General features: G+C 45.9%; 1 protein-coding gene across 1 annotated transcript; it reads left to right on the top strand.

The window, feature by feature from the left end:
• Positions 1-585: 585 nt before the first annotated feature.
• Positions 586-22266, top strand: LOC130323155 (glycogen synthase kinase-3 beta-like; the record flags this gene model as incomplete). Its single annotated transcript, XM_056553129.1, has 4 exons — positions 586-696; positions 4631-4761; positions 18816-18922; positions 22169-22266. Coding segments are annotated over 4 exons (447 nt in total), but the record flags the coding sequence as incomplete, so codon positions are not given.
• Between the last annotated feature and the right edge of the window lie 5127 nt (positions 22267-27393).

Raw genomic sequence — 27393 nt, 5'->3', positions numbered from 1 at the left:
GACTGTATTATATGATGTATATAGGATATATCTTACAGGTGACTGTATTATATGATGTATATAGGATATATCTTACAGGTGACTGTATTATATGATGTATATAGGATATATCTTACAGGTGACTGTATTATATGATGTATATAGGATATATCTTACAGGTGACTGTATTATATGATGTATATAGGATATATCTTACAGGTGACTGTATTATATGATGTATATAGGATGTGAGGAGCAGGTGACTGTATTATATGATGTATATAGGATGAGAGGGGCAGGTGACTGTATTATATGATGTATATAGGATATATCTTACAGTTGACTGTATTATATGATGTATATAGGATGTATCCTACAGGTGACTGTATTATATGATGTATATAGGATATATCTTACAGGTGACTGTATTATATGATGTATATATAGGATATATCTTACAGGTGACTGTATTATATGATGTATATAGGATATATCTTACAGGTGACTGTATTATATGATGTATATAGGAGATATCTTACAGTTGACTGTATTATATGATGTATATAGGATATATCTTACAGGTGACCATTTCTTTTCTCTTTATAGAAGGACGAGGTTTACCTGAACCTGGTGCTGGATTATGTTCCGGAGACGGTGTACAGAGTGGCCAGACATTACAGCCGCGCCAAGCAGGCGCTGCCCATGATATACGTCAAGGTGATTTACATACAGATATATACCTGGGGTGTCATCCATCCATGTGCCCCTTCTCCACAGATGCCCTCAGGTTGACATTACCCTGTTATCTTGTTATAGTGAGGTCAGAGGGAATGCTAAGAGACTCCTGACCTAATGTTTCTCACAACTGAGGGTTTGGTACAGTTGTATCCAGTCTAGACCATCCTTCTCCAGGTGAACAGCCTGAGCTTCAGAACGATACGTCACAACTATCACAATGAGGGTTGTACCTATTATGTATTGAGCTCAGAGAGGATTGTCTACAAATTGTACCAAACCCTCAGCTGTGAGGAGAATTAGATCTCTACAGGTTTTCAGCATTTTGCGTGCAGGTGGTTGGGTGGGTGAGGGTGCCACTCACCAGTATAGCAGAGGTGCCGGGGGTTGGGTGGGTGAGGGTGCCACTCACCAGTATAGCAGAGGTGCAGGTGGTTGGGTGGGTAAGGGTGCCACTCACCAGTATAGCAGAGGTGCCGGGGGTTGGGTGGGTGAGGGTGCCACTCACCAGTATAGCAGAGGTGCCGGTGGTTGGGTGGGTGAGGGTGCCACTCACCAGTATAGCAGAGGTGCAGGTGGTTGGGTTGGTGAGGGTGCCACTCACCAGTATAGCAGAGGTGCAGGTGGTTGGGTGGGTGAGGGTGCCACTCAGCAGTATAGCAGAGGTGCAGGTGGTTGGGTGGGTGAGGGTGCCACTCACCAGTATAGCAGAGGTGCAGGTGGTTGGGTGGGTGAGGGTGCCACTCACCAGTATAGCAGAGGTGCCGGGGGTTGGGTGGGTGAGGGTGCCACTCATCAGTATAGCAGAGGTGCCGGGGGTTGGGTGGGTGAGGATGCCACTCACCAGTATAGCAGAGGTGCAGGTGGTTGGGTTGGTGAGGATGCCACTCACCAGTATAGCAGAGGTGCAGGTGGTTGGGTTGGTGAGGATGCCACTCACCAGTATAGCAGAGGTGCCGGGGGTTGGGTGGGTGAGGATGCCACTCACCAGTATAGCAGAGGTGCAGGTGGTTGGGTGGGTGAGAGTGCCACTCACCAGTATAGCAGAGGTGCAGGTGGTTGGGTGGGTGAGGGTGCCACTCACCAGTATAGCAAAGGTGCCGGGGGTTGGGTGGGTGAGGGTGCCACTCACCAGTATAGCAGAGGTGCAGGTGGTTGGGTGGGTGAGGGTGCCACTCACCAGTATAGCAGAGGTGCAGGTGGTTGGGTTGGTGAGGATGCCACTCACCAGTATAGCAGAGGTGCCGGGGGTTGGGTGGGTGAGGGTGCCACTCACCAGTATAGCAGAGGTGCAGGTGGTTGGGTGGGTGAGGGTGCCACTCACCAGTATAGCAGAGGTGCCGGGGGTTGGGTGGGTGAGGGTGCCACTCACCAGTATAGCAGAGGTGCAGGTGGTTGGGTGGGTGAGGGTGCCACTCACCAGTATAGCAGAGGTGCCGGGGGTTGGATGGGTGAGGGTGCCACTCACCAGTATAGCAGAGGTGCAGGTGGTTGGGTGGGTGAGGATGCCACTCACCAGTATAGCAGAGGTGCAGGTGGTTGGGTTGGTGAGGATGCCACTCACCAGTATAGCAGAGGTGCAGGTGGTTGGGTTGGTGAGGATGCCACTCACCAGTATAGCAGAGGTGCCGGGGGTTGGGTGGGTGAGGGTGCCACTCACCAGTATAGCAGAGGTGCAGGTGGTTGGGTGGGTGAGGGTGCCACTCACCAGTATAGCAGAGGTGCAGGTGGTTGGGTTGGTGAGGATGCCACTCACCAGTATAGCAGAGGTGCAGGTGGTTGGGTGGGTGAGGGTGCCACTCACCAGTATAGCAGAGGTGCAGGTGGTTGGGTGGGTGAGGGTGCCACTCACCAGAAAAGCAGAGGTGCAGGTGGTTGGGTGGGTGAGGGTGCCACTCACCAGTATAGCAGAGGTGCCGGGGGTTGGGTGGGTGAGGATGCCGCTCACCAGTATAGGAGAGGTACAGGTGGTTGGGTGGGTGAGGGTGCCACTCACCAGTATAGCAGAGGTGCAGGTGGTTGGGTGGGTGAGGATGCAACTCACCAGTATAGCAGAGGTGCAGGTGGTTGGGTGGGTGAGGGTGCCACTCACCAGTATAGCAGAGGTGCCGGGGGTTGGGTGGGTGAGGATGCCACTCACCAATATAACAGAGGTGCAGGGGGTTGGGTGGGTGAGGGTGGCGCTCAGAGGTATAGCAGAGGTGCAGGGGGTTGGGAGGGCGCTCTGTGGTATAGCAGGGGGTTGGGTGGGGGAGGGTGGCGCTCTGCTGTATAGCAGGGGGTTGGGTGGGGGAGGGTGGCGCTCTGCTGTATAGCATGGTGTTGGGTGGGGGAGCGTGGCGGTCTGCAGTATAGCAGGGGGTTTGGGTGGGGGAGGGTGGCGCTCTGCGCTATAGCAGGGTGTTGGGTGGGGGAGGGTGGCGCTCTGCGGTATAGCAGGGGGTTGGGTGGGGGAGGGTGGCGCTCTGCGGTATAGCAGGGGGTTGGGTGGGGGAGGGTGGCGCTCTGCGGTATAGCAGGGGGTTGGGTGGGGAAGGTTGGCGCTCTGCGGTATAGCAGGGGGTTGGGTGGGGGAGGGTGGCGCTCTGCGGTATAGCAGGGGGTTGGGTGGGGGAGGGTGGCGCTCTGTGGTATAGCAGGGGGTTGGGTGGGGGAGGGTGGCGCTCGGCGATATAGCAGGGGGTTGGATGGGGTTGGGTGGCGCTCTGCGGTATAGCAGGGGGTTGGGTGGGGTTGGGTTGCGCTCTGCGGTATAGTGGGGTTGGGTGGGGGAGGGTGGCGCTCTGCGGTATAGCAGGGGGTTGGGTGGGGGAGGGTGGCGCTCTGCGGTATAGTGGGGTTGGGTGGCGCTCTGCGGTATAGCAGGGTGTTGGGTAGAGTTGGGTGGTGCTCTGCGGTATAGCAGGGGGTTGGGTGGGGGAGGGTGGCGCTCTGCGGTATAGCAGGGGGTTGGGTGGTGCTCTGCGGTATAGCAGGGGGTTGGGTGGTGCTCTGCGGTATAGCAGGGGGTTAGGTGGGGTTGGGTGGCGCTCTGCGGTATAGCAGGGGGTTGAGTGGCGCTCTCCGGTATAGCGTGGGGTTGGATGGCGCTCTGCGGTATAGCAGGGGGTTGGGTGGCGCTCTGTGGTATAGCAGGGTGTTTGGTAGAGTTGGGTGGTGCTCTGCGGTATAGCAGGGGGTTGGGTGGGGTTGGGTGGCGCTCTGCGGTATAGCAGGGGGTTGGGTGGCGCTCTGCGGTATAGCAGGGGGTTGGGTGGCGCTCTGCGGTATAGCAGGGTTTTGGGTAGAGTTGGGTGGTGCTCTGCGGTATAGCAGGGGGTTGGGTGGGGGAGGGTGGCGCTCTGCGGTATAGCAGGGGGTTGGGTGGTGCTCTGCGGTATAGCAGGGGGTTGGGTGGAGTTGGGTGGCGCTCTGCGGTATAGCAGGGGGTTGGGTGGCGCTCTGCGGTATAGCAGGGGGTTGGGTGGAGTTGGGTGGCGCTCTGCGGTATAGCAGGGGGTTGGGTGGCGCTCTGCGGTATAGCAGGGGGTTGGGTGGAGTTGGGTGGCGCTCTCCGGTATAGCAGGGGGTTGGGTGGCGCTCTGCGGTATAGCAGGGGGTTGGGTGGCGCTCTGCGGTATAGCAGGGGGTTGGGTGGGGTTGGGTGGCGCTCTGCGGTATAGCAGGGGGTTGGGTGGAGTTGGGTGGCGCTCTGCGGTATAGCAGGGGGTTGGGTGGCGCTCTGCGGTATAGCAGGGGGTTGGGTGGAGTTGGGTGGCGCTCTCCGGTATAGCAGGGAGTTGGGTGGCGCTCTGCGGTATAGCAGGGGGTTGGGTGGCGCTCTGCGGTATAGCAGGGGGTTGGGTGGCGCTCTGCGGTATAGCAGGGGGTTGGGTACTGTTACGTTGCAGTCACACCATGTTGTCTTGTCCCCCAGTTGTACATGTATCAGCTGTTCCGCAGTTTAGCCTACATCCATTCCTTTGGGATCTGCCATCGGGACATCAAACCACAGAACCTCCTGCTGGACCCCGATACTGCGGTGCTGAAGCTGTGCGACTTCGGAAGGTGAGATAATAAATACAGCAGCATCGTGTGTGAGAATAGTCAGCTCCTGGGGTCAGGGATGATGGGAGTGATACATTGTATGATAGGAGATTAGATTGTGAGCTCCTGGGGTCAGGGATGATGGGAGTGATACATTGTATGATAGGAGATTAGATTGTGATCTCCTGGGGTCAGGGATGATGGGAGTGATACATTGTATGTGATAGGAGATTAGATTGTGATCTCCTGGGGTCAGGGATGATGGGAGTGATACATTGTATGTGATAGGAGATTAGATTGTGATCTCCTGGGGTCAGGGATGATGGGAGTGATACATTGTATGATAGGAGATTAGATTGTGATCTCCTGGGGTCAGGGATGATGGGAGTGATACATTGTATGTGATAGGAGATTAGATTGTGATCTCCTGGGGTCAGGGATGATGGGAGTGATACATTGTATGATAGGAGATTAGATTGTGATCTCCTGGGGTCAGGGATGATGGGAGTGATACATTGTATGTGATAGGAGATTAGATTGTGATCTCCTGGGGTCAGGGATGATGGGAGTGATACATTGTATGTGATAGATTAGATTGTGAGCTCCTGGGGTCAGGGATGATGGGAGTGATACATTGTATGATAGGAGATTAGATTGTGATCTCCTGGGGTCAGGGATGATGGGGGTGATACATTGTATGTGATAGGAGATTAGATTGTGATCTCCTGGGGTCAGGGATGATGGGGGTGATACATTGTATGATAGGAGATTAGATTGTGATCTCCTGGGGTCAGGGATGATGGGAGTGATACATTGTATGATAGGAGATTAGATTGTGAGCTCCTGGGGTCAGGGATGATGGGAGTGATACATTGTATGTGATAGGAGATTAGATTGTGATCTCCTGGGGTCAGGGATGATGGGAGTGATACATTGTATGATAGGAGATTAGATTGTGATCTCCTGGGGTCAGGGATGATGGGAGTGATACATTGTATGATAGGAGATTAGATTGTGATCTCCTGGGGTCAGGGATGATGGGAGTGATACATTGGATGTGATAGGAGATTAGATTGTGAGCTCCTGGGGTCAGGGATGATGGGAGTGATACATTGTATGATAGGAGATTAGATTGTGATCTCCTGGGGTCAGGGATGATGGGAGTGATACATTGTATGATAGGAGATTAGATTGTGAGCTCCTGGGGTCAGGGATGATGGGAGTGATACATTGTATGATAGAAGATTAGATTGTGAGCTCTGGGGATGATGGGAGTGATACATTGTATGATAGGAGATTAGATTGTGATCTCCTGGGGTCAGGGATGATGGGAGTGATACATTGTATGATAGGAGATTAGATTGTGATCTCCTGGGGTCAGGGATGATGGGAGGTCAGGGATGATGGGAGTGATACATTGTATGTGATAGGAGATTAGATTGTGATCTCCTGGGGTCAGGGATGATGGGAGTGATACATTGTATGATAGGAGATTAGATTGTGATCTCCTGGGGTCAGGGATGATGGGAGTGATACATTGTATGATAGGAGATTAGATTGTGATCTCCTGGGGTCAGGGATGATGGGAGTGAATGATGGGAGTGATACATTGTATGTGATAGATTAGATTGTGAGTTGATAAGTTGAGTGACATATGGAGATCACATACACATTAGACGGTCACCTGCTTTGTAATGTGGGACGGATGGATCTGACACATAATTTTCCTGATGCTGTTCTGGGCGTTTCAGTCTGATGCGCAGACAAAGTCACCACAAGTCACATGGTGAAAGAATAGATCAGTCTATAATACTGCCCGGGTTACAACAGAATACAGCCCGAGCCCATATACAGTCATGGCCGTAAATGTTGGCACCCCTGAAATGTTCCTATAAAATTAGGTATTTCTCACAGGAAAGGATTGCAGTAACACATGTTTATTCCCTCTGTGTATATATATATATAGATCTCCTCTCCTCTGTATATATGTGTATATATATATATATATATATATATATATATATATAGATCTCCTCTCCTCTGTATATATATATATAGATCTCCTCTCCTCTGTATATATATATATAGATCTCCTCTCCTCTGTATATATATATATATATATAGATCTCCTCTCCTCTGTATATATATATATATATATATATATAGATCTCCTCTCCTCTGTATATATATATATATAGATCTCTCCTCTGTATATATATATATATAGATCTCCTCTCCTCTGTATATATATATATAGATCTCCTCTCCTCTGTATATATATATATATAGATCTCCTCTCCTCTGTATATATATATATATATATATATATATATAGATCTCCTCTCCTCTGTATATATATATATAGATCTCCTCTCCTCTGTATATATATATATATATATATATATATATATCTCCTCTCCTCTGTATATATATATATAGATCTCCTCTCCTCTGTATATATATATATAGATCTCCTCTCCTCTGTATATATATATATATATATATAGATCTCCTCTCCTCTGTATATATATATATAGATCTCCTCTCCTCTGTATATATATATAGATCTCCTCTCCTCTGTATATATATATATATATATATTGCAGTAACACATGTTTTGCTATACACATGTTTATTCCCTTTGTGTGTATTGGAACTAAACCAAAAAAGGAGGAAAAAAAGCAAATTGGACATAATGTCACCAAACTCCAAAAATGGGCCGGACAAAATTATTGGCCCCCTTAACTTAATATTTGGTTGCACAAACCGAAACTGAAATCAGTGTCTAACCATCAATAAGCTTCTTACACCTCTCACCCGGAATGTTGGACCACTCTTCCTATAACCATCAATAATCTTCTTACGGCTCTCAGCCAGAATGTTGGACCACTCTTCCTATAACCATCAATAATCTTCTTACACCTCTCAGCCGGAATGTTGGACCACTCTTCCTATAACCATCAATAATCTTCTTACGCCTCTCAGCCGGAATGTTGGACCACTTTTCCTATAAGCATCAATAAGCTCCTTACACCTCTCAGCCGGAATGTTGGACCACTCTTCCTATAACCATCAATAATCTTCTTACGCCTCTCAGCCGGAATGTTGGACCACTTTTCCTATAATAATCAATAAGCTTCTTACACCTCTCAGCCGGAATGTTGGACCACTCTTCCTATAAGCATCAATAAGCTTCTTACACCTCTCAGCCGGAATGTTGGACCACTCTTCCTATAAGCATCAATAAGCTTCTTACACCTCTCAGCCGGAATGTTGGACCACTCTTCCTATAACCATCAATAAGCTTCTTACACCTCTCAGCCGGAATGTTGGACCACTCTTCCTATAATCATCAATAAGCTCCTTACACCTCTCAGCCGGAATGTTGGACCACTCTTCCTATAACCATCAATAAGCTCCTTACACCTCTCAGCCGGAATGTTGGACCATTCTTCCTATAACCATCAATAAGCTTCTTACACCTCTCAGCCGGAATGTTGGACCATTCTTCCTATAACCATCAATAAGCTTCTTACACCTCTCAGCCGGAATGTTGGACCATTCTTCCTATAAGCATCAATAAGCTTCTTACACCTCTCAGCCGGAATGTTGGACCACTCTTCCTATAAGCATCAATAAGCTTCTTACACCTCTCAGCCGGAATGTTGGACCACTCTTCCTATAAGCATCAATAAGCTTCTTACACCTCTCAGCCGGAATGTTGGACCACTCTTCCTATAACCATCAATAAGCTCCTTACACCTCTCAGCCGGAATGTTGGACCATTCTTCCTATAACCATCAATAAGCTTCTTACACCTCTCAGCCGGAATGTTGGACCACTCTTCCTATAAGCATCAATAAGCTTCTTACACCTCTCAGCCGGAATGTTGGACCACTCTTCCTATAACCATCAATAAGCTTCTTACACCTCTCAGCCGGAATGTTGGACCACTCTTCCTATAATCATCAATAAGCTCCTTACACCTCTCAGCCGGAATGTTGGACCACTCTTCCTATAACCATCAATAAGCTCCTTACACCTCTCAGCCGGAATGTTGGACCATTCTTCCTATAACCATCAATAAGCTTCTTACACCTCTCAGCCGGAATGTTGGACCACTCTTCCTATAACCATCAATAAGCTTCTTACACCTCTCAGCCGGAATGTTGGACCACTCTTCCTATAACCATCAATAAGCTCCTTACACCTCTCAGCCGGAATGTTGGACCACTCTTCCTATAACCATCAATAAGCTTCTTACACCTCTCAGCCGGAATGTTGGACCACTCTTCCTTTAACCATCAATAAGCTTCTTACACCTCTCAGTCGGAATGTTGGACCACTCTTCCTATAACCATCAATAATTTTCTTACGCCTCTCAGCCGGAATGTTGGACCACTTTTCCTATAATAATCAATAAGCTTCTTACACCTCTCAGCCGGAATGTTGGACCACTCTTCCTATAAGCATCAATAAGCTTCTTACACCTCTCAGCCGGAATGTTGGACCACTCTTCCTATAAGCATCAATAAGCTTCTTACACCTCTCAGCCGGAATGTTGGACCACTCTTCCTATAATCATCAATAAGCTCCTTACACCTCTCAGCCGGAATGTTGGACCACTCTTCCTATAACCATCAATAAGCTCCTTACACCTCTCAGCCGGAATGTTGGACCTCTCTTCCTATAACCATCAATAAGCTCCTTACACCTCTCAGCCGGGATGTTGGACTCTTCCTTTACAAACTGCTCCAGGTCTCTTATTGGAAGGCGCCTTTTCCCAACAGTAATTATAAGATCTCTCCACAGGTGATCAATGAGATTTAGATCTGGACTCATTGCTGACACTTCAGAACTCTCCAGCGCTTTGTTGTCATCCATTTCTGGGGCTTTTTGACGTATGTTTGGGGTCATTGTCCTGCTGAAAGACCCAAGATCTCAGACACAAACCCAGCTTTCTGACACTGGGCTGTACAGTGCAACCCAAAATCCATTGGTAATCCTCAGATTTCATGATGTCTTGTGCACATTCAAGGCCCCCAGTGCCAGAGGCAGCAAAACAACCCAAAACATTGCTGACCTCCCCCATATGTCACTGTAGGTTCTGTGTTCTTTTCTTTGTGGGCCTTTCTCCATTTTCGGTAAACAGTAGAATGATGGGCTTTACCAAAAAGCTCTATCTTGGTCTCATCTGTCCACAAGAAGGATTTTGGTTACTCAAGTTCATTTTGGCAAAATGTAGTCTTGCTTTTTTATGTCTCTGTGTCAGCAGTGGGGTCCTCCTGGGCCTCCATAGTGGGGTCCTCCTGGGTCTCCTCCATAGTGGGGTCCTCCTGGGTCTCCTCCATAGTGGGGTCCTCCTGTTTCTCCTCCACAGTGGGGTCCTCCTGGGTCTCCTCCATAGTGGGGTCCTCCTGGGTCTCCTCCATAGTGGGGTCCTCCTGGGTCTCCTCCATAGTGGGGTCCTCCTGGGTCTCCTCCATAGTGGGGTTCTCCTTGGTCTCCTCCATAGTGGGATCCTCCTGGGTCTCCTCCATAGTGGGGTCCTCCTGGGTCTCCTCCATAGTGGGGACCTCCTGGGTCTCCTCCATAGTGGGGACCTCCTGGGTCTCCTCCATAGTGGGGTCCTCCAGGGTCTCCTCCATAGTGGGGTCCTCCTGGGTCTCCTCCATAGCATTTCATTTCATTTAAATGACGACGGATAGTTCACGCTGACACTGATGCTCCCTGAGCCTGCAGGACAGCTTGAATATCTTTGGAACTTGTTTGGGGCTGCTTATCCACCATCCGGACTATCCTGCGTTGACACCTTTCATCAGTTTTTCTCTTCCGTCCACGCCCAGGGAGATTATCTACAGGGCCATGGGTTGTCAACTTCTTGATAATGTTGCGCACTGTGGACAAAGACAAATCTAGATCTCTGGAGATGGACTTGTAACCTGGAGATTGTTGATATTTTCCCACAATTTTGGTTCCCAAGTCCTCAGACAGTTCTCTTCTCCTCTTTCTGTTGTCCATGCTTAGTGTGACACACAGACACACAATGCAAAGACTAAGTGAACTTCTCTCCTTTTTATCTGCTTTCAGGTGTGATTGTTATATTGCCCACACCTGTTACTTGCCCCAGGTGAGTATAAAGGAACATCACAGGCTGGAAACAATCTTATTTATCCTCAATTATGAAAGGGGCCAATAATTATGTCCAGACCATTTTTGGAGTTTGGTGACATTATGTCCAATTTGCTTTTTTTCTCCCTTTTTTGGTTTAGTTCCAATAAAAACCTGTGTTACTGCAATATATATATATACAGAGGAGAGGAGATCTATATATATATATATATATATATACAGAGGAGAGGAGATCTATATATATATATATATATATATATATATATATATATATATGTATATATTTACACACAAAGGGAATAAACATGTGTATAGCAAAACCTGTGTTACTGCAATATATATATATATATATATATATATACAGAGGAGAGGAGATCTATATATATATAAATATACACAAAGGGAATAAACATGTGTATAGCAAAACCTGTGTTACTGCAATATATATATATATACAGAGGAGAGGAGATATATATATACAGAGGAAAGGAGATCTATATATATATACATACAGAGGAGAAGAGATATATATATATATATATATATATATATATATACACAGATACACAGAGGAGAGGAGAGGAGATCTATATATATATATATATATATATATATATATATATATATATATATACACAAAGGGAATAAACATGTGTATAGCAAAACCTGTGTTACTGCAATATATATATATATATATATATATATATATATATATATATATACAGAGGAGAGGAGATCTATATATATATATATATATATATACAGAGGAGAGGAGATCTATATATATATATATAAATATACACAAAGGGAATAAACATGTGTATAGCAAAACCTGTGTTACTGCAATCCTTTCCTGTGAGGAATACTTCATTTTATAGAAAAACTTTTACGGCCATGACTTTATTATGTGTCCGGTGTATGATATACTGTATGTTACCGGTATATGATATATAATATGTGTCCGGTGTATGAAATACTGTATGTTACTGATATATAATATATAATATTTCCGGTATATGATATATAATATGTTACCGGTGTATGATATATAATGTGTCCGGTGTATGATATTCTGTATGTTACCGGTATATGATATATAATATGTGTCTGGTGTATGATATATAATATGTGTCCGGTGTATGATATACTGTATGTTACCGGTATATGATATATAATATGTGTCCGGTGTATGATATACTGTATGTTACTTATATATGATATATAATATGTGTATGGTGTATGATATACTGTATGTTACCGGTATATGATATATAATATGTGTCCGGTATATGATATATAATATGTGTCTGGTATATGATATATAATGTGTCCGGTGTATGATATATAATGTGTCCGGTGTATGATATACTGTATGTTACCAGTGTATGATATATAATATGTGTCCGGTGTATGATATACTGTATGTTACCAGTATATGATATATAATACGTGTCCGGTATATGATATTATATATCATATACCGGTAATATACAGTATATCATATACCGGACACGTATTATATATCATATACTGGTAACATACAGTATATCATACACCGGACACATTATATATCATACACCGGTAACATACAGTATATCATACACCGGACACATTATATATCATACACCGGACACATTATATATCATATACCAGACACATATTATATATCATATACCGGACACATATTATATATCATATACCGGTAACATACAGTATATCATACACCATACACATATTATATATCATATATAAGTAACATACAGTATATCATACACCGGACACATTATTTATCATATACCAGTAACATACAGTATATCATACAACGGACACATTATATATCATATACAGGACACATTATATATCATATACAGGACACATTATATATCATATACCGGACACATATTATACATCATATACCGGTAACATACAGTATATCATACACCAGACACATATTATATATCATATACCGGTAATATACAGTATATGTGTCTGGTGTATGATATACTGTATGTTACCGGTATATGATATATAATATGTGTCCGGTGTATGATATACTGTATGTTACTGATATATAATGTGTCCGGTGTATGATATATAATGTGTCCGGTGTATGATATATAATGTGTCCGGTGTATGATATACTGTATGTTACCGGTATATGATATATAATGTGTCCGGTGTATGATATATAATATGTGTCTTGTGTATGATATACTGTATGTTACCGGTATATGATATATAATGTGTCTGGTGTATGATATACTGTATGTTACCGGTATATGATATATAATACGTGTCCGGTATATGATATTCTGTATGTTACTGGTATATGATATATAATATGTGTCCGGTGTATGATATATAATATGTGTCCGGTGTATGATATATAATGTGTCCGGTGTATGATATATAATGTGTCCGGTATATGATATATAATGTGTCCGGTGTATGATATTCTGTATGTTACCGGTATATGATATATATGTGTTCGGTGTATGATATACTGTATGTTACTGGTATATGATATATAATATGTGTCCGGTATATGATATACTGTATGTTATCGGTATATGATATATAATGTGTCCGGTGTGTGATATACTGTATGTTACCGGTATGTGATATATAATGTGTCCGGTGTATGATATACTGTATGTTACCGGTATATGATATAGAATGTGTCCGGTATATGATATATAATGTGTCCGGTGTATGATATACTGTATGTTACCGGTATATGATATAGAATGTGTCCGGTATATGATATATAATGTGTCCGGTGTATGATATACTGTATGTTACCGGTATATGATATAGAATGTGTCCGGTATATGATATATAATATGTGTTTGGTGTATGATATACTGTATGTTACCGGTATATGATATGTAATATGTGTCCGGTATATGAAATACTGTATGTTACCGGTATATGATGTATAATATGTGTCCGGTATATGATATATAATGTGTCCTGTATATGATATATAATGTGTCCTGTATATGATATATAATGTGTCCGTTGTATGATATACTGTATGTTACTGGTATATGATAAATAATGTGTCCGGTGTATGATATACTGTATGTTACTTATATATGATATATAATATGTGTATGGTGTATGATATACTGTATGTTACCGGTATATGATATATAATATGTGTCCGGTATATGATATATAATATGTGTCCGGTATATGATATATAATGTGTCCGGTGTATGATATACTGTATGTTACCGGTATATGATATATATTGTGTGTCTGGTGTATGATATACTGTATGTTACTAGTATATGATATATAATGTGTCCGGTGTATGATATACTGTATGTTACCACTATATGATATATAATGTGTCGGGTATATGATATAATATGTGTCTGGTGTATGATATACTGTATGTTACCGGTATATGATATATAATGTGTCGGGTATATGATATAATATGTGTCTGGTGTATGATATACTGTATGTTACCGGTGTATGATATATAATAAGTGTCTGGTGTATGATATACTGTATGTTACCAGTGTATGATATATAATATGTGTCTGGTGTATGATATACTGTATGATATACTGTGTGTTACCAATATATGATGTGTGTATATATATATATATATATATATATATATATATATATATATATAATGTGTCCGGTGTATGATATACTGTATGTTACCAGTATATGATATATAATGTGTTGGGTATATGATATACTGTATGTTACCGATATGATATATAATATGTGTCTGGTGTATGATAAACTGTATGTTACTGGTATATGATATAATGTGTCTGGTTTATGATATATAATATGTGTCCAGTGTATGATAAACTGTATGTTACCGGTATATGATATATAATATGTGTCCGGTGTATGATATACTGTATGTGTCCGGTATATGATATATAATATGTGTCTGGTGTATGATATATATCATATGTCCCGTGTATGATATACTGTATGTGTCCGTTATATGATATATAATATGTGTCCGGTGTATGATATACTGCATGTTACTGATAAATAATATATAATATGTGTCCGGTATATGATATATAATATGTGTCCGGTGTATGATATACTGTATGTGTCCGGTGTATGATATACTGTATGTGTCCGGTGTATGATATATAATATGTGTCCGGTATATGATATATAATATGTGTCCGGTGTATGATATCCTGTATGTGTCCGGTGTATGATATATAATATGTGTCCGGTATATGATATATAATATGTGTCCGGTATATGATATATAATGTGTTTCCGGTATATGATATATAATATGTGTCCGGTGTATGAGATACTGTATGTGTCCGGTATATGATATATATAATATGTGTCCGGTATATGATATATATAATGTGTGTCCAGTATATGATATATAATATGTGTCCGGTATATGATATATAATATGTGTCCGGTGTTTGATCTACTGTATGTTACCGGTATATGATATATAATATGTGTCTGGTGTATGATATATAATATGTGTCCGGTGTATGATATACTGTAAGTGTCCGGTATATTATATATAATATGTGTCCGGTATATGATATATAATATGTGTCCGGTGTTTGATCTACTGTATGTTACCGGTATATGATATATAATATGTGTCCGGTATATGATATATAATGAGTCCGGTGTATGATATACTGTATGTTACCGGTATATGATATATAATATGTGTCCGGTATATGATATATAATGTGTCCGTTGTATGATATACTGTATGTGTCCAGTATATGATATATAATATGTGTCCGGTATATGATATATAATGTGTCCGGTGTTTGATCTACTGTATGTTACCGGTATATGATATATAATATGTGTCTGGTATATGATATATAATATGTGTTCGGTATATGATATATAATGTGTCCGTTGTATGATATACTGTATGTGTCCAGTATATGATATATAATATGTGTCCGGTATATGATATATTATATGTGTCCGGTGTTTGATCTACTGTATGTTACCGGTATATGATATATAATATGTGTCCGGTATATGATATATAATGTGTCCGTTGTATGATATACTGTATGTGTCCAGTATATGATATATAATATGTGTCCGGTATATGATATACAATATGTGTCCGGTATATGATATATAATATGTGTCCGGTGTATGATATACTGTATGTTACTGATATATGATATATAATAAGTGTCCGGTGTATGATGTACTGTATGTGTCCGGTATATGATATATAATATGTGTCCGGTATATGATATATAATATGTGTCCGGTGTATGATATATAATATGTGTCCGGTGTATGATATACTGTATGTTACCGGTATATCATATATAATATGTGTCCGGTGTATGATGTACTGTATGTGTCCGGTATATGATATATAATATGTGTCCGGTATATGATATATAATATGTGTCCGGTGTATGATATACTGTATGTGTCCGGTATATGATATATAATATGTGTCCGGTATATGATATATAATATGTGTCCGGTGTATGATATACTGTATGTTACCGGTATATGATATATAATATGTGTCCGGTATATGATATATAATGTGTCCGGTATATGATATATAATATGTGTCCAGTGTATGATATACTGTATGTTACTGATATATGATATATAATATGTGTATGGTGTATGATATACTGTATGTAACCGGTATATGATATATAATATGTGTCCGGTATATGATATACAATATGTGTCCGGTATATGATATACAATATGTGTCCGGTATATGATATATAATATGTGTCCGGTATATGATATATAATATGTGTCCGGTATATGATATATAATATGTGTCCGGTATATGATATATAATATGTGTCCGGTATATGATATATAATATGTGTCCGGTATATGATATATAATATGTGTCCAGTATATGATATATAATATGTGTCCGGTGTATGATATATAATATGTGTCCGGTGTATGATATATAATATGTGTCCGGTATATGATATATAATATGTGTCCGGTGTATGATATATAATATGTGTCCGGTATATGATATATAATATGTGTCCGGTGTATGATATATAATATGTGTCTGGTGTATGATATATAATATGTGTCCGGTGTATGATATACTGTAAGTGTCCGGTATATGATATATAATATGTGTCTGGTGTATGATATATAATGTGTCCGGTGTATGATATACTGTAAGTGTCCGGTATATGATATATAATATGTGTCCGGTATATGATATATAATATGTGTCCGGTGTATGATATACTGTATGTTACCAGTATATGATATATAATATGTGTCCGGTATATGATATACTGTATGTTACCAGTATATGATATATAATATGTGTCCGGTATATGATATATAATATGTGTCCGGTGTATGATATACTGTATGTGTCCAGTATATGATATATGTGTCCGGTATATGATATATAATATGTGTCCGGTATATGATATATAATATGTGTCCGGTGTATGATATATAATATGTGTCCGGTGTATGATATATAATATGTGTCCGGTGTATGATATATAATATGTGTCCGGTATATGATATATAATATGTGTCCGGTATATGATCTATAATATGTGTCCGGTGTATGATATACTGTATGTGTCCAGTATATGATATATGTGTCCGGTGTATGATATATAATATGTGTCCGGTGTATGATATATAATATGTGTCCGGTGTATGATATATAATATGTGTCTGGTGTATGATATATAATATGTGTCCGGTATATGATCTATAATATGTGTCCGGTGTATGATATACTGTATGTGTCCAGTATATGATATATGTGTCCGGTGTATGATATATAATATGTGTCCGGTGTATGATATATAATATGTGTCCGGTGTATGATATATAATATGTGTCCGGTATATGATATATAATATGTGTCCGGTATATGATATATAATATGTGTCCGGTATATGATATATAATATGTGTCCGGTATATGATATATAATATGTGTCCGGTATATGATATATAATATGTGTCCGGTATATGATATATAATATGTGTCCGGTATATGATATATAATATGTGTCCGGTATATGATATATAATATGTGTCCGGTATATGATATATAATATGTGTCCGGTATATGATATATAATATGTGTCCGGTATATGATATATAATATGTGTCCGGTATATGATATATAATATGTGTCCGGTATATGATATATAATGTGTCCGGTATATTATATATAATATGTGTCCGGTATATGATATATAATATGTGTCCGGTATATGATATATAATATGTGTCCGGTATATGATATATAATATGTGTCCGGTATATGATATATAATATGTGTCCGGTATATGATATATAATATGTGTCCGGTATATGATATATAATATGTGTCCGGTGTATGATATATAATATGTGTCCGGTATATGATATATAATATGTGTCCGGTATATGATATATAATATGTGTCCGGTATATGATATATAATATGTGTCCGGTATATGATATATAATATGTGTCCGGTATATGATATATAATATGTGTCCGGTATATGATATATAATGTGTCCGGTATATTATATATAATATGTGTCCGGTATATGATATATAATATGTGTCCGGTATATGATATATAATATGTGTCCGGTATATGATATATAATATGTGTCCGGTATATGATATATAATATGTGTCCGGTATATGATATATAATATGTGTCCGGTATATGATATATAATATGTGTCCGGTATATGATATATAATATGTGTCCGGTGTATGATATATAATATGTGTCCGGTATATGATATATAATATGTGTCCGGTATATGATATATAATATGTGTCCGGTATATGATATATAATATGTGTCCGGTGTATGATATATAATATGTGTCCGGTATATGATATAGTTTATATGTTACGCTTATGCAGTAGATGCTGAGGCTTTTTGTCTTTCTTCTTGCAGTGCTAAACAGCTGGTCCGTGGGGAGCCCAATGTCTCCTACATATGCTCTCGGTACTATAGGGCCCCGGAGTTGATCTTTGGGGCCACTGACTACACCTCCAGCATAGGTAAGAAGCCATTGTGGGGGATTTCTTTTATTATTCTTTTATTCAGATATAGTGATTCTTTATTGTGACTAAGGGGCGGGACTTTCCTAAAAGGGTGGAGCTTAATGTGCCACCTACAACATCCTATCCCAACCACCTTGAGTGTCACTGAGGTCTTATAGATAAGATCCAAGAAATATATTTTAATTTTGCTGTTTCTGACTTTTAATCCAGTTAACACCACTCTGTTATGTTACATTTAAGTGCCAAAGAGGCGTGGCCTGATTCTTTAGGGCCTTTGGATTTTAACTCTTCTTAAATCCCTGCCTGATTGATATAAAAACATGGTCAAGCTCACTGGCTACAGCAAATATGGTGAACCCACAGTGAGTTCACCAGGTTCAGCATCGGCCTGTTTCACTGCATATGCCCCCCCCCCCCCCCACCCCACAGAGCCCTGTCTGTCAGTAAGGTAGGGAATCAGACCAAAAAGGCACTAAAGATTGTGAACCACATGGCTCAGCACTGTACATTCAGCAGGACACATACCTCAGCACTGTACAGTCAGCAGGACACACACCTCAGCACTGTACATTCAGCAGGACACACACCTCAGCACTGTACAGTCAGCAGGACACACACCTCAGCACTGTACAGTCAGCAGGACACACACCTCAGCACTGTACAGTCAGCAGGACACACACCTCAGCACTGTACAGTCAGCAGGACACACACCTCAGCACTGTACATTCAGCAGGACACACACCTCAGCACTGTACAGTCAGCAGGACACACACCTCAGCACTGTACATTCAGCAGGACACACACCTCAGCACTGTACGGTCAGCAGGACACACGGCTCAGCACTGTACAGTCAGCAGGACACACACCTCAGCACTGTACAGTCAGCAGGACACACACCTCAGCACTGTACATTCAGCAGGACACACACCTCAGCACTGTACAGTCAGCAGGACACACACCTCAGCACTGTACAGTCAGCAGGACACACACCTCAGCACTGTACGGTCAGCAGGACACACACGGCCCAGCACTGTACATTCAGCAGGACACACACGGCCCAGCACTGTACATTCAGCAGGACACGCGGCTCAGCACTGTACAGTCAGCAGGACACACACCTCAGCACTGTACAGTCAGCAGGACACGCGGCTCAGCACTGTACGATCAGCAGGACACACACCTCAGCACTGTACAGTCAGCAGGACACGCGGCTCAGCACTGTACAGTCAGCAGGACACACACCTCAGCACTGTACAGTCAGCAGGACACACACCTCAGCACTGTACAGTCAGCAGGACACACACCTCAGCACTGTACAGTCAGCAGGACACGCGGCTCAGCACTGTACGATCAGCAGGACACACACCTCAGCACTGTACAGTCAGCAGGACACGCGGCTCAGCACTGTACAGTCAGCAGGACACACGGCTCAGCACTGTACAGTCAGCAGGACACACACCTCAGCACTGTACAGTCAGCAGGACACACAACTCAGCACTGTACAGTCAGCAGGACACACGGCTCAGCACTGTACAGTCAGCAGGACACACACCTCAGCACTGTACAGTCAGCAGGACACACACCTCAGCACTGTACAGTCAGCAGGACACACACCTCAGCACTGTACAGTCAGCAGGACACACACGGCTCAGCACTGTACAGTCAGCAGGACACACACCTCAGCACTGTACAGTCAGCAGGACACACACCTCAGCACTGTACAGTCAGCAGGACACACACCTCAGCACTGTACAGTCAGCAGGACACACACGGCTCAGCACTGTACGGTCAGCAGGACACACACCTCAGCACTGTACGATCAGCAGGACACACACCTCAGCACTGTACAGTCAGCAGGACACACGGCTCAGCACTGTACAGTCAGCAGGACACACGGCTCAGCACTGTACAGTCAGCAGGACACACACCTCAGCACTGTACAGTCAGCAGGACACACACCTCAGCACTGTACATTCAGCAGGACACACACCTCAGCACTGTACATTCAGCAGGACACGCGGCTCAGCACTGTACGATCAGCAGGACACACACCTCAGCACTGTACAGTCAGCAGGACACGCGGCTCAGCACTGTACAGTCAGCAGGACACACCTCAGCACTGTACAGTCAGCAGGACACACACCTCAGCACTGTACAGTCAGCAGGACACACACCTCAGCACTGTACAGTCAGCAGGACACACACACCTCAGCACTGTACAGTCAGCAGGACACACACACCTCAGCACTGTACAGTCAGCAGGACACACACCTCAGCACTGTACAGTCAGCAGGACACGCGGCTCAGCACTGTACAGTCAGCAGGACACACACCTCAGCACTGTACAGTCAGCAGGACACACACCTCAGCACTGTACAGTCAGCAGGACACACGGCTCAGCACTGTACAGTCAGCAGGACACACACCTCAGCACTGTACAGTCAGCAGGACACACACCTCAGCACTGTACAGTCAGCAGGACACACACCTCAGCACTGTACAGTCAGCAGGACACACACCTCAGCACTGTACAGTCAGCAGGACACACACCTCAGCACTGTACAGTCAGCAGGACACACACCTCAGCACTGTACATTCAGCAGGACACACACCTCAGCACTGTACAGTCAGCAGGACACACACCTCAGCACTGTACGGTCAGCAGGACACGCGGCTCAGCACTGTACAGTCAGCAGGACACGCGGCTCAGCACTGTATGATCAGCCTCCTGTAGGCGCAGTCCTGGTTTCCGCTGACCTTGTATACTGATAATCATGGCCTCTCTCATCACTTTCGCCTGTCAACTGGAGGAGTGGAAGAGGCTGCAGCAGATTGATCAGGAGGAGGCGATGTGCTGCGCTAGACATTCTGCCGGCTCATGGACAAGTCTGCGGAGGTTGTATGAGGGTGTATTCACAAATAACACAGAACAAAATGAGGTAAAATACAAGTGCATATATATATATATATATATATATATATATATATATATATATATATGTATATGCACTCTTATAACTGGTGATCAGTGCTGTAGGGTGCCACAGGATGTACAGGGAGAACTACAACTCCCATCAAACCAAGACTGCATTCAGTGCACAATGGGAGTTGTAGAGGTTGGAGATCTCTGGCCTATGATATGTTCTATATGAAGTTCTGGGATTCTTGTAAATGATGCTGCCAGGCGCTGCGACCAGAGATGGCGCCATAGTCGCATCTGACCGCTCTCTTCTCCTCTCTCAGATGTGTGGTCAGCGGGTTGTGTGCTGGCAGAGCTCCTCCTCGGGCAGCCCATCTTCCCCGGGGACAGCGGTGTCGACCAGCTGGTGGAGATCATCAAGGTAAGATGGTGTCCTGCCCTGTATACTGTGACCTCACCTCCTCTTCTGTATCCTGTATACTGTGACCTCACCTCCTCTTCTCTATCCTGTATACTGTGACCTCACCTCCTCTTCTGTATCCTGTATACTGTGACCTCACCTCCTCTTCTCTATCCTGTATACTGTGACCTCACCTCCTCTTCTCTATCCTGTATACTGTGACCTCACCTCCTCCTCTGTATACAGTGACCTCACCTCCTCTTCTCTATCCTGTATACTGTGACCTCACCTCCTCCTCTGTATCCTTTGACCTCACCTCCTCTTCTCTATCCTGTATACTGTGACCTCACCTCCTCTTCTCTATCCTGTATACTGTGACCTCACCTCCTCTTCTGTATCCTGTATACTGTGACCTCACCTCCTCCTCTGTATCCTGTATACTGTGACCTCACCTCCTCCTCTGTATACAGTGACCTCACCTCCTCCTCTGTATCCTGTATACTGTGACCTCACCTCCTCTGTATCCTGTATACTGTGACCTCACCTCCTCTGTATACAGTGACCTCACCTCCTCTTCTATATCCTGTATACTGTGACCTCACCTCCTCCTCTGTATACAGTGACCTCACCTCCTCCTCTGTATCCTTTGACCTCACCTCCTCCTCGGTATCCTGTATACTGTGACCTCACCTCCTCCTCTGTATCCTGTATACTGTGACCTCACCCCCTCCTCTGTATACTGTGACCTCACCTCCTCCTCTGTATACTGTGACCTCACCTCCTCCTCTGTATACTGTGACCTCACCTCCTCCTCTGTATCCTGTATACAGTGACCTCACCTCCTCCTCTGTATACTTTGACCTCACCTCCTCCCCTGTATCCTATATACTGTGACCTCACCTCCTCCTCTGTATCCTGTGACCTCCCCTCCTCCTCTGTATCCTGTGACCTCACCTCCTCCCCTGTATCCTATATACTGTGACCTCACCTCCTCCTCTGTATCCTGTGTCTTGTGACCTCATCTCCTCCTCTGTATCCTGTGACCTCCCCTCCTCCTCTGTATACTGTGACCTCACCTCCTCCTCTGTATCCTGTGACCTCACCTCCTCCTCTGTATACTGTGACCTCACCTCCTTCTTTGTATACTTTGACCTCACCTCCTCCTCTGTATCCTGTGACCTCACCTCCTTCTCTGTATACTGTGACCTCACCTCCTCCTCTGTATACTGTATACTGTGACCTCACCTCCTCCTCTTTATCCTGTATACTGTGACCTCACCTCCTCCTCTGTATCCTGTGTCTTGCGACCTCACCTCCTCCTCTGTGTATCCTGGGACCTCCCCTCCTCCTCTGTATACTTTGACCTCACCTCCTCCTCTGTATCCTGTGACCTCACCTCCTCTGTATCCTGTGACCTCACCTCCTCCTCTGTATACTGTGAACTCACCTCCTCCTCTGTATACTGTGACCTCATCTCCTTCTTTGTATACTTTGACCTCACCTCCTCCTCTGTATCCTGTGACCTCACCTCCTTCTCTGTATACTGTGACCTCACCTCCTCCTCTGTATACTGTATACTGTGACCTCACCTCCTCCTCTTTATCCTGTATACTGTGACCTCACCTCCTCCTCTGTATACTGTGACCTCACCTCCTCCTCTGTATACTGTGACCTTACCTCCTCCTCTGTATCCTGTATACTATGACCTTACCTCCTCTGTATCCTGTATACTGTGACCTCACCTCCTCCTCTGTATCCTGTATACGGTGACCTCACCTCCTCCTCTGTATACTTTGACCTCACCTCCTCCCCTGTATCCTATTATACTGTGACCTCACCTCCTCCTCTGTATCCTGTGACCTCACCTCCTCCTCTGTATCCTGTGACCTCACCTCCTCCCCTGTATCCTATATACTGTGACCTCACCTCCTCCTCTGTATCCTGTGTTTTGTGACCTCACCTCCTCCTCTGTGTATCCTGTGACCTCCCCTCCTCCTCTGTATACTGTGACCTCCACCTCCTCCTCTGTATCCTGTGACCTCACCTCCTCTGTATCCTGTGACCTCACACATACCTCCTCCTCTGTATACTTTGACCTCACCTCCTCCTCTGTATCCTGTGGTGCATTGTCTCCTCTCTGGGGGGGCTGCGGTGCATTGTCTCCTCTCTGGGGGGGGCTGCTCGTGCATTGTCTCCTCTGGGGGGGTGCTGCGGTGCACTGTCTCCTCTCTGGAGGGGGGGGGGCTGCGGTGCATTGTCTCCTCTCGGGGGGGGGGGGGGCTGCAGTGCATTGTCTCCTCTCGGGGGGGGGGGGGCTGCGGTGCATTGTCTCCTCTCGGGGGGGCGGGGGGGGGGGGGGCTGCGGTGCATTGTCTCCTCTCGGGGGGGGGCTGCGGTACTTTGTCTCCTCTCTGGGGGGGGCTGCGGTGCATTGTCTCCTCTCTGGGGGGGCTGCGGTGCATTGTCTCCTCTCGGGGGGGCTTGCGGTGCATTGTCTCCTCTCGGGGGGGGGGGGGGGGGGCTGCGGTGCATTGTCTCCTCTCGGGGGGGGGGGGGGGGGGCTGCGGTGCATTGTCTCCTCTCGGGGGGGGCTGCGGTGCATTGTCTCCTCTCGGGGGGGGGGGGGGGGGGGGCGTGCGGTGCATTGTCTCCTCTCGGGGGGGGCTGCGGTGCATTGTCTCCTCTCGGGGGGGCTGCGGTGCATTGTCTCCTCTCGGGGGGGGGGGCTGCGGTGCATTGTCTCCTCTCGGGGGGGGGGGGCTGCGGTGCATTGTCTCCTCTCGGGGGGGGGGGGCTGCGGTGCATTGTCTCCTCTCGGGGGGGGGGGGGGGGGCCTGCGGTGCATTGTCTCCTCTCGGGGGGGGGGGGGCTGCGGTGCATTGTCTCCTCTCGGGGGGGGGGCTGCGGTGCATTGTCTCCTCTCGGGGGGGGGGGCTGCGGTGCATTGTCTCCTCTCGGGGGGGGCTGCGGTGCATTGTCTCCTCTGGGGGGGTGCTGCGGTGCACTGGTCTCCTCTCTGGAGGGGGGGGGGCTGCGGTGCATTGTCTCCTCTCGGGGGGGGGGGGGGGGGGGCTGCAGTGCATTGTCTCCTCTCGGGGGGGGGGGGGGGGGCTGCGGTACTTTGTCTCCTCTCTGGGGGGGCTGCGGTGCATTGTCTCCTCTCTGGGGGGGCTGCGGTGCATTGTCTCCTCTCGGGGGGGGGCTGCGGTGCATTGTCTCCTCTGGGGGGGTGCTGCGGTGCACTGTCTCCTCTCTGGAGGGGGGGGGGCTGCGGTGCATTGTCTCCTCTCGGGGGGGGGGGGGGGGGGGGGCTGCAGTGCATTGTCTCCTCTCGGGGGGGGGGGGGGGGGCTGCGGTACTTTGTCTCCTCTCTGGGGGGGCTGCGGTGCATTGTCTCCTCTCTGGGGGGGCTGCGGTGCATTGTCTCCTCTCGGGGGGGGGGGCTGCGGTGCATTGTCTCCTCTCGGGGGGGGGGGGGGCTGCGGTGCATTGTCTCCTCTCGGGGGGGGCTGCGGTGCATGTCTCCTCTCGGGGGGGGGGCTGCGGTGCATTGTCTCCTCTCGGGGGGGGGGGCTGCGGTGCATTGTCTCCTCTCGGGGGGGCTGCGGTGCTTGTCTCCTCTCGGGGGGGGGCTGCGGTGCATTGTCTCCTCTCGGGGGGGGGGGGGGGCTGCGGTGCATTGTCTCCCTCTCGGGGGGGGCCTGCGGTGCATTGTCTCCTCTCGGGGGGGGGGGGGGGGGCTGCGGTGCATTGTCTCCTCTCGGGGGGGGGGGCTGCGGTGCATTGTCTCCTCTCGGGGGGGGCTGCGGTGCATTGTCTCCTGTCGGGGGGGCTGCGGTGCATTGTCTCCTCTCGGGGGGGCTGCGGTGCATTGTCTCCTCTCGGGGGGGGGGGCTGCGGTGCATTGTCTCCTGTCGGGGGGGGGCTGCGGTGCATTGTCTCCTCTCGGGGGGGGGGGCTGCGGTGCATTGTCTCCTGTCGGGGGGGCTGCGGTGCATTGTCTCCTCTCGGGGGGGGCTGCGGTGCATTTGTCTCCTCTCGGGGGGGCTGCGGTGCATTGTCTCCTCTCGGGGGCGGTGCTGGTGTATTCGGGCCTCGCTCCTTACAGTGTCGCCATCCAGAAGTGAATTTAGAGAAGATCTTACACTTGAGCGTCTTCCGTCGGAGCCACCGGGGGGGATCAGAACCGGCGCTGAATCGTTCCGCTACATATAGGTCCAGAATGTTCTTCTCTACCGACATTACATCACTTATCATCTGCCGGGAGGACTCCAGGGGCCACACAGGGTTAGTGTTCTGGTGGACTGATAGTATAGTGTGATGTCTGGGCAGGAGGTGCAGGATTCTGGGACTTCTCCTTTGTTCTCGGTGGCCCCACAGGGTTAGTGTTCTGGGGACTGATAGTATAGTGTGATGTCTGGGCAGGGGGTGCAGGATTCTGGGGACTTCTCCTTTGTTCTCGGTGGCCCCCACAGGGTTAGTGTTCTGGGGACTGATAGTATAGTGTGATGTCTGGGCAGGGGGTGCAGGATTCTGGGACTTCTCCTTTGCTCTCGGTGGCCCCACAGGGTTAGTGTTCTGGGGACTGATAGTATAGTGTGATGTCCTGGCAGGGGGTGCAGGATTCTGGGACTTCTCCTTTGTTTCTCGGTGGCCCCACAGGGTTAGTGTTCTGGGGACCTGATAGTATAGTGTGATGTCTGGGCAGGGGGGTGCAGGATTCAGGGACTTCTCCTTTGTTCTCGGGTGGCCCCCACAGGGTTAGTGTTCTGGGGACTGATAGTATAGTGTGATGTCTGGGCAGGGGGTGCAGGATTCTGGGACTTCTCCTTTGTTCTCGGTGGCCCCACAGGGTTAGTGTTTCTGGGGACTGATAGTATAGTGTGATGTCTGGGCAGGGGGTGCAGGATTCTGGGACTTCTCCTTTGCTCTCGGTGGCCCCCACAGGGTTAGTGTTCTGGGGACTGATAGGTATAGTGTGATGTCTGGGCAGGGGTGTGCAGGATTCTGGGACTTCTCCTTTGTTCTCGGGTGGCCCACAGGGTTAGTGTTCTGGTGACTGATAGTATAGTGTGATGTCTGGGCAGGGGTGCAGGATTCTGGGACTTCTCCTTTGTTCTCGGTGGCCCCCGACAGGGTTAGTGTTCT

The sequence above is a fragment of the Hyla sarda genome, unplaced genomic scaffold (assembly GCF_029499605.1).
Source record: "Hyla sarda isolate aHylSar1 unplaced genomic scaffold, aHylSar1.hap1 scaffold_2430, whole genome shotgun sequence".
Lineage (NCBI taxonomy): Eukaryota > Metazoa > Chordata > Amphibia > Anura > Hylidae > Hyla > Hyla sarda.
The sequence above is the reverse complement of the archived record's forward strand: the minus strand, read 5'-3'. Positions and strand labels throughout refer to the sequence as shown.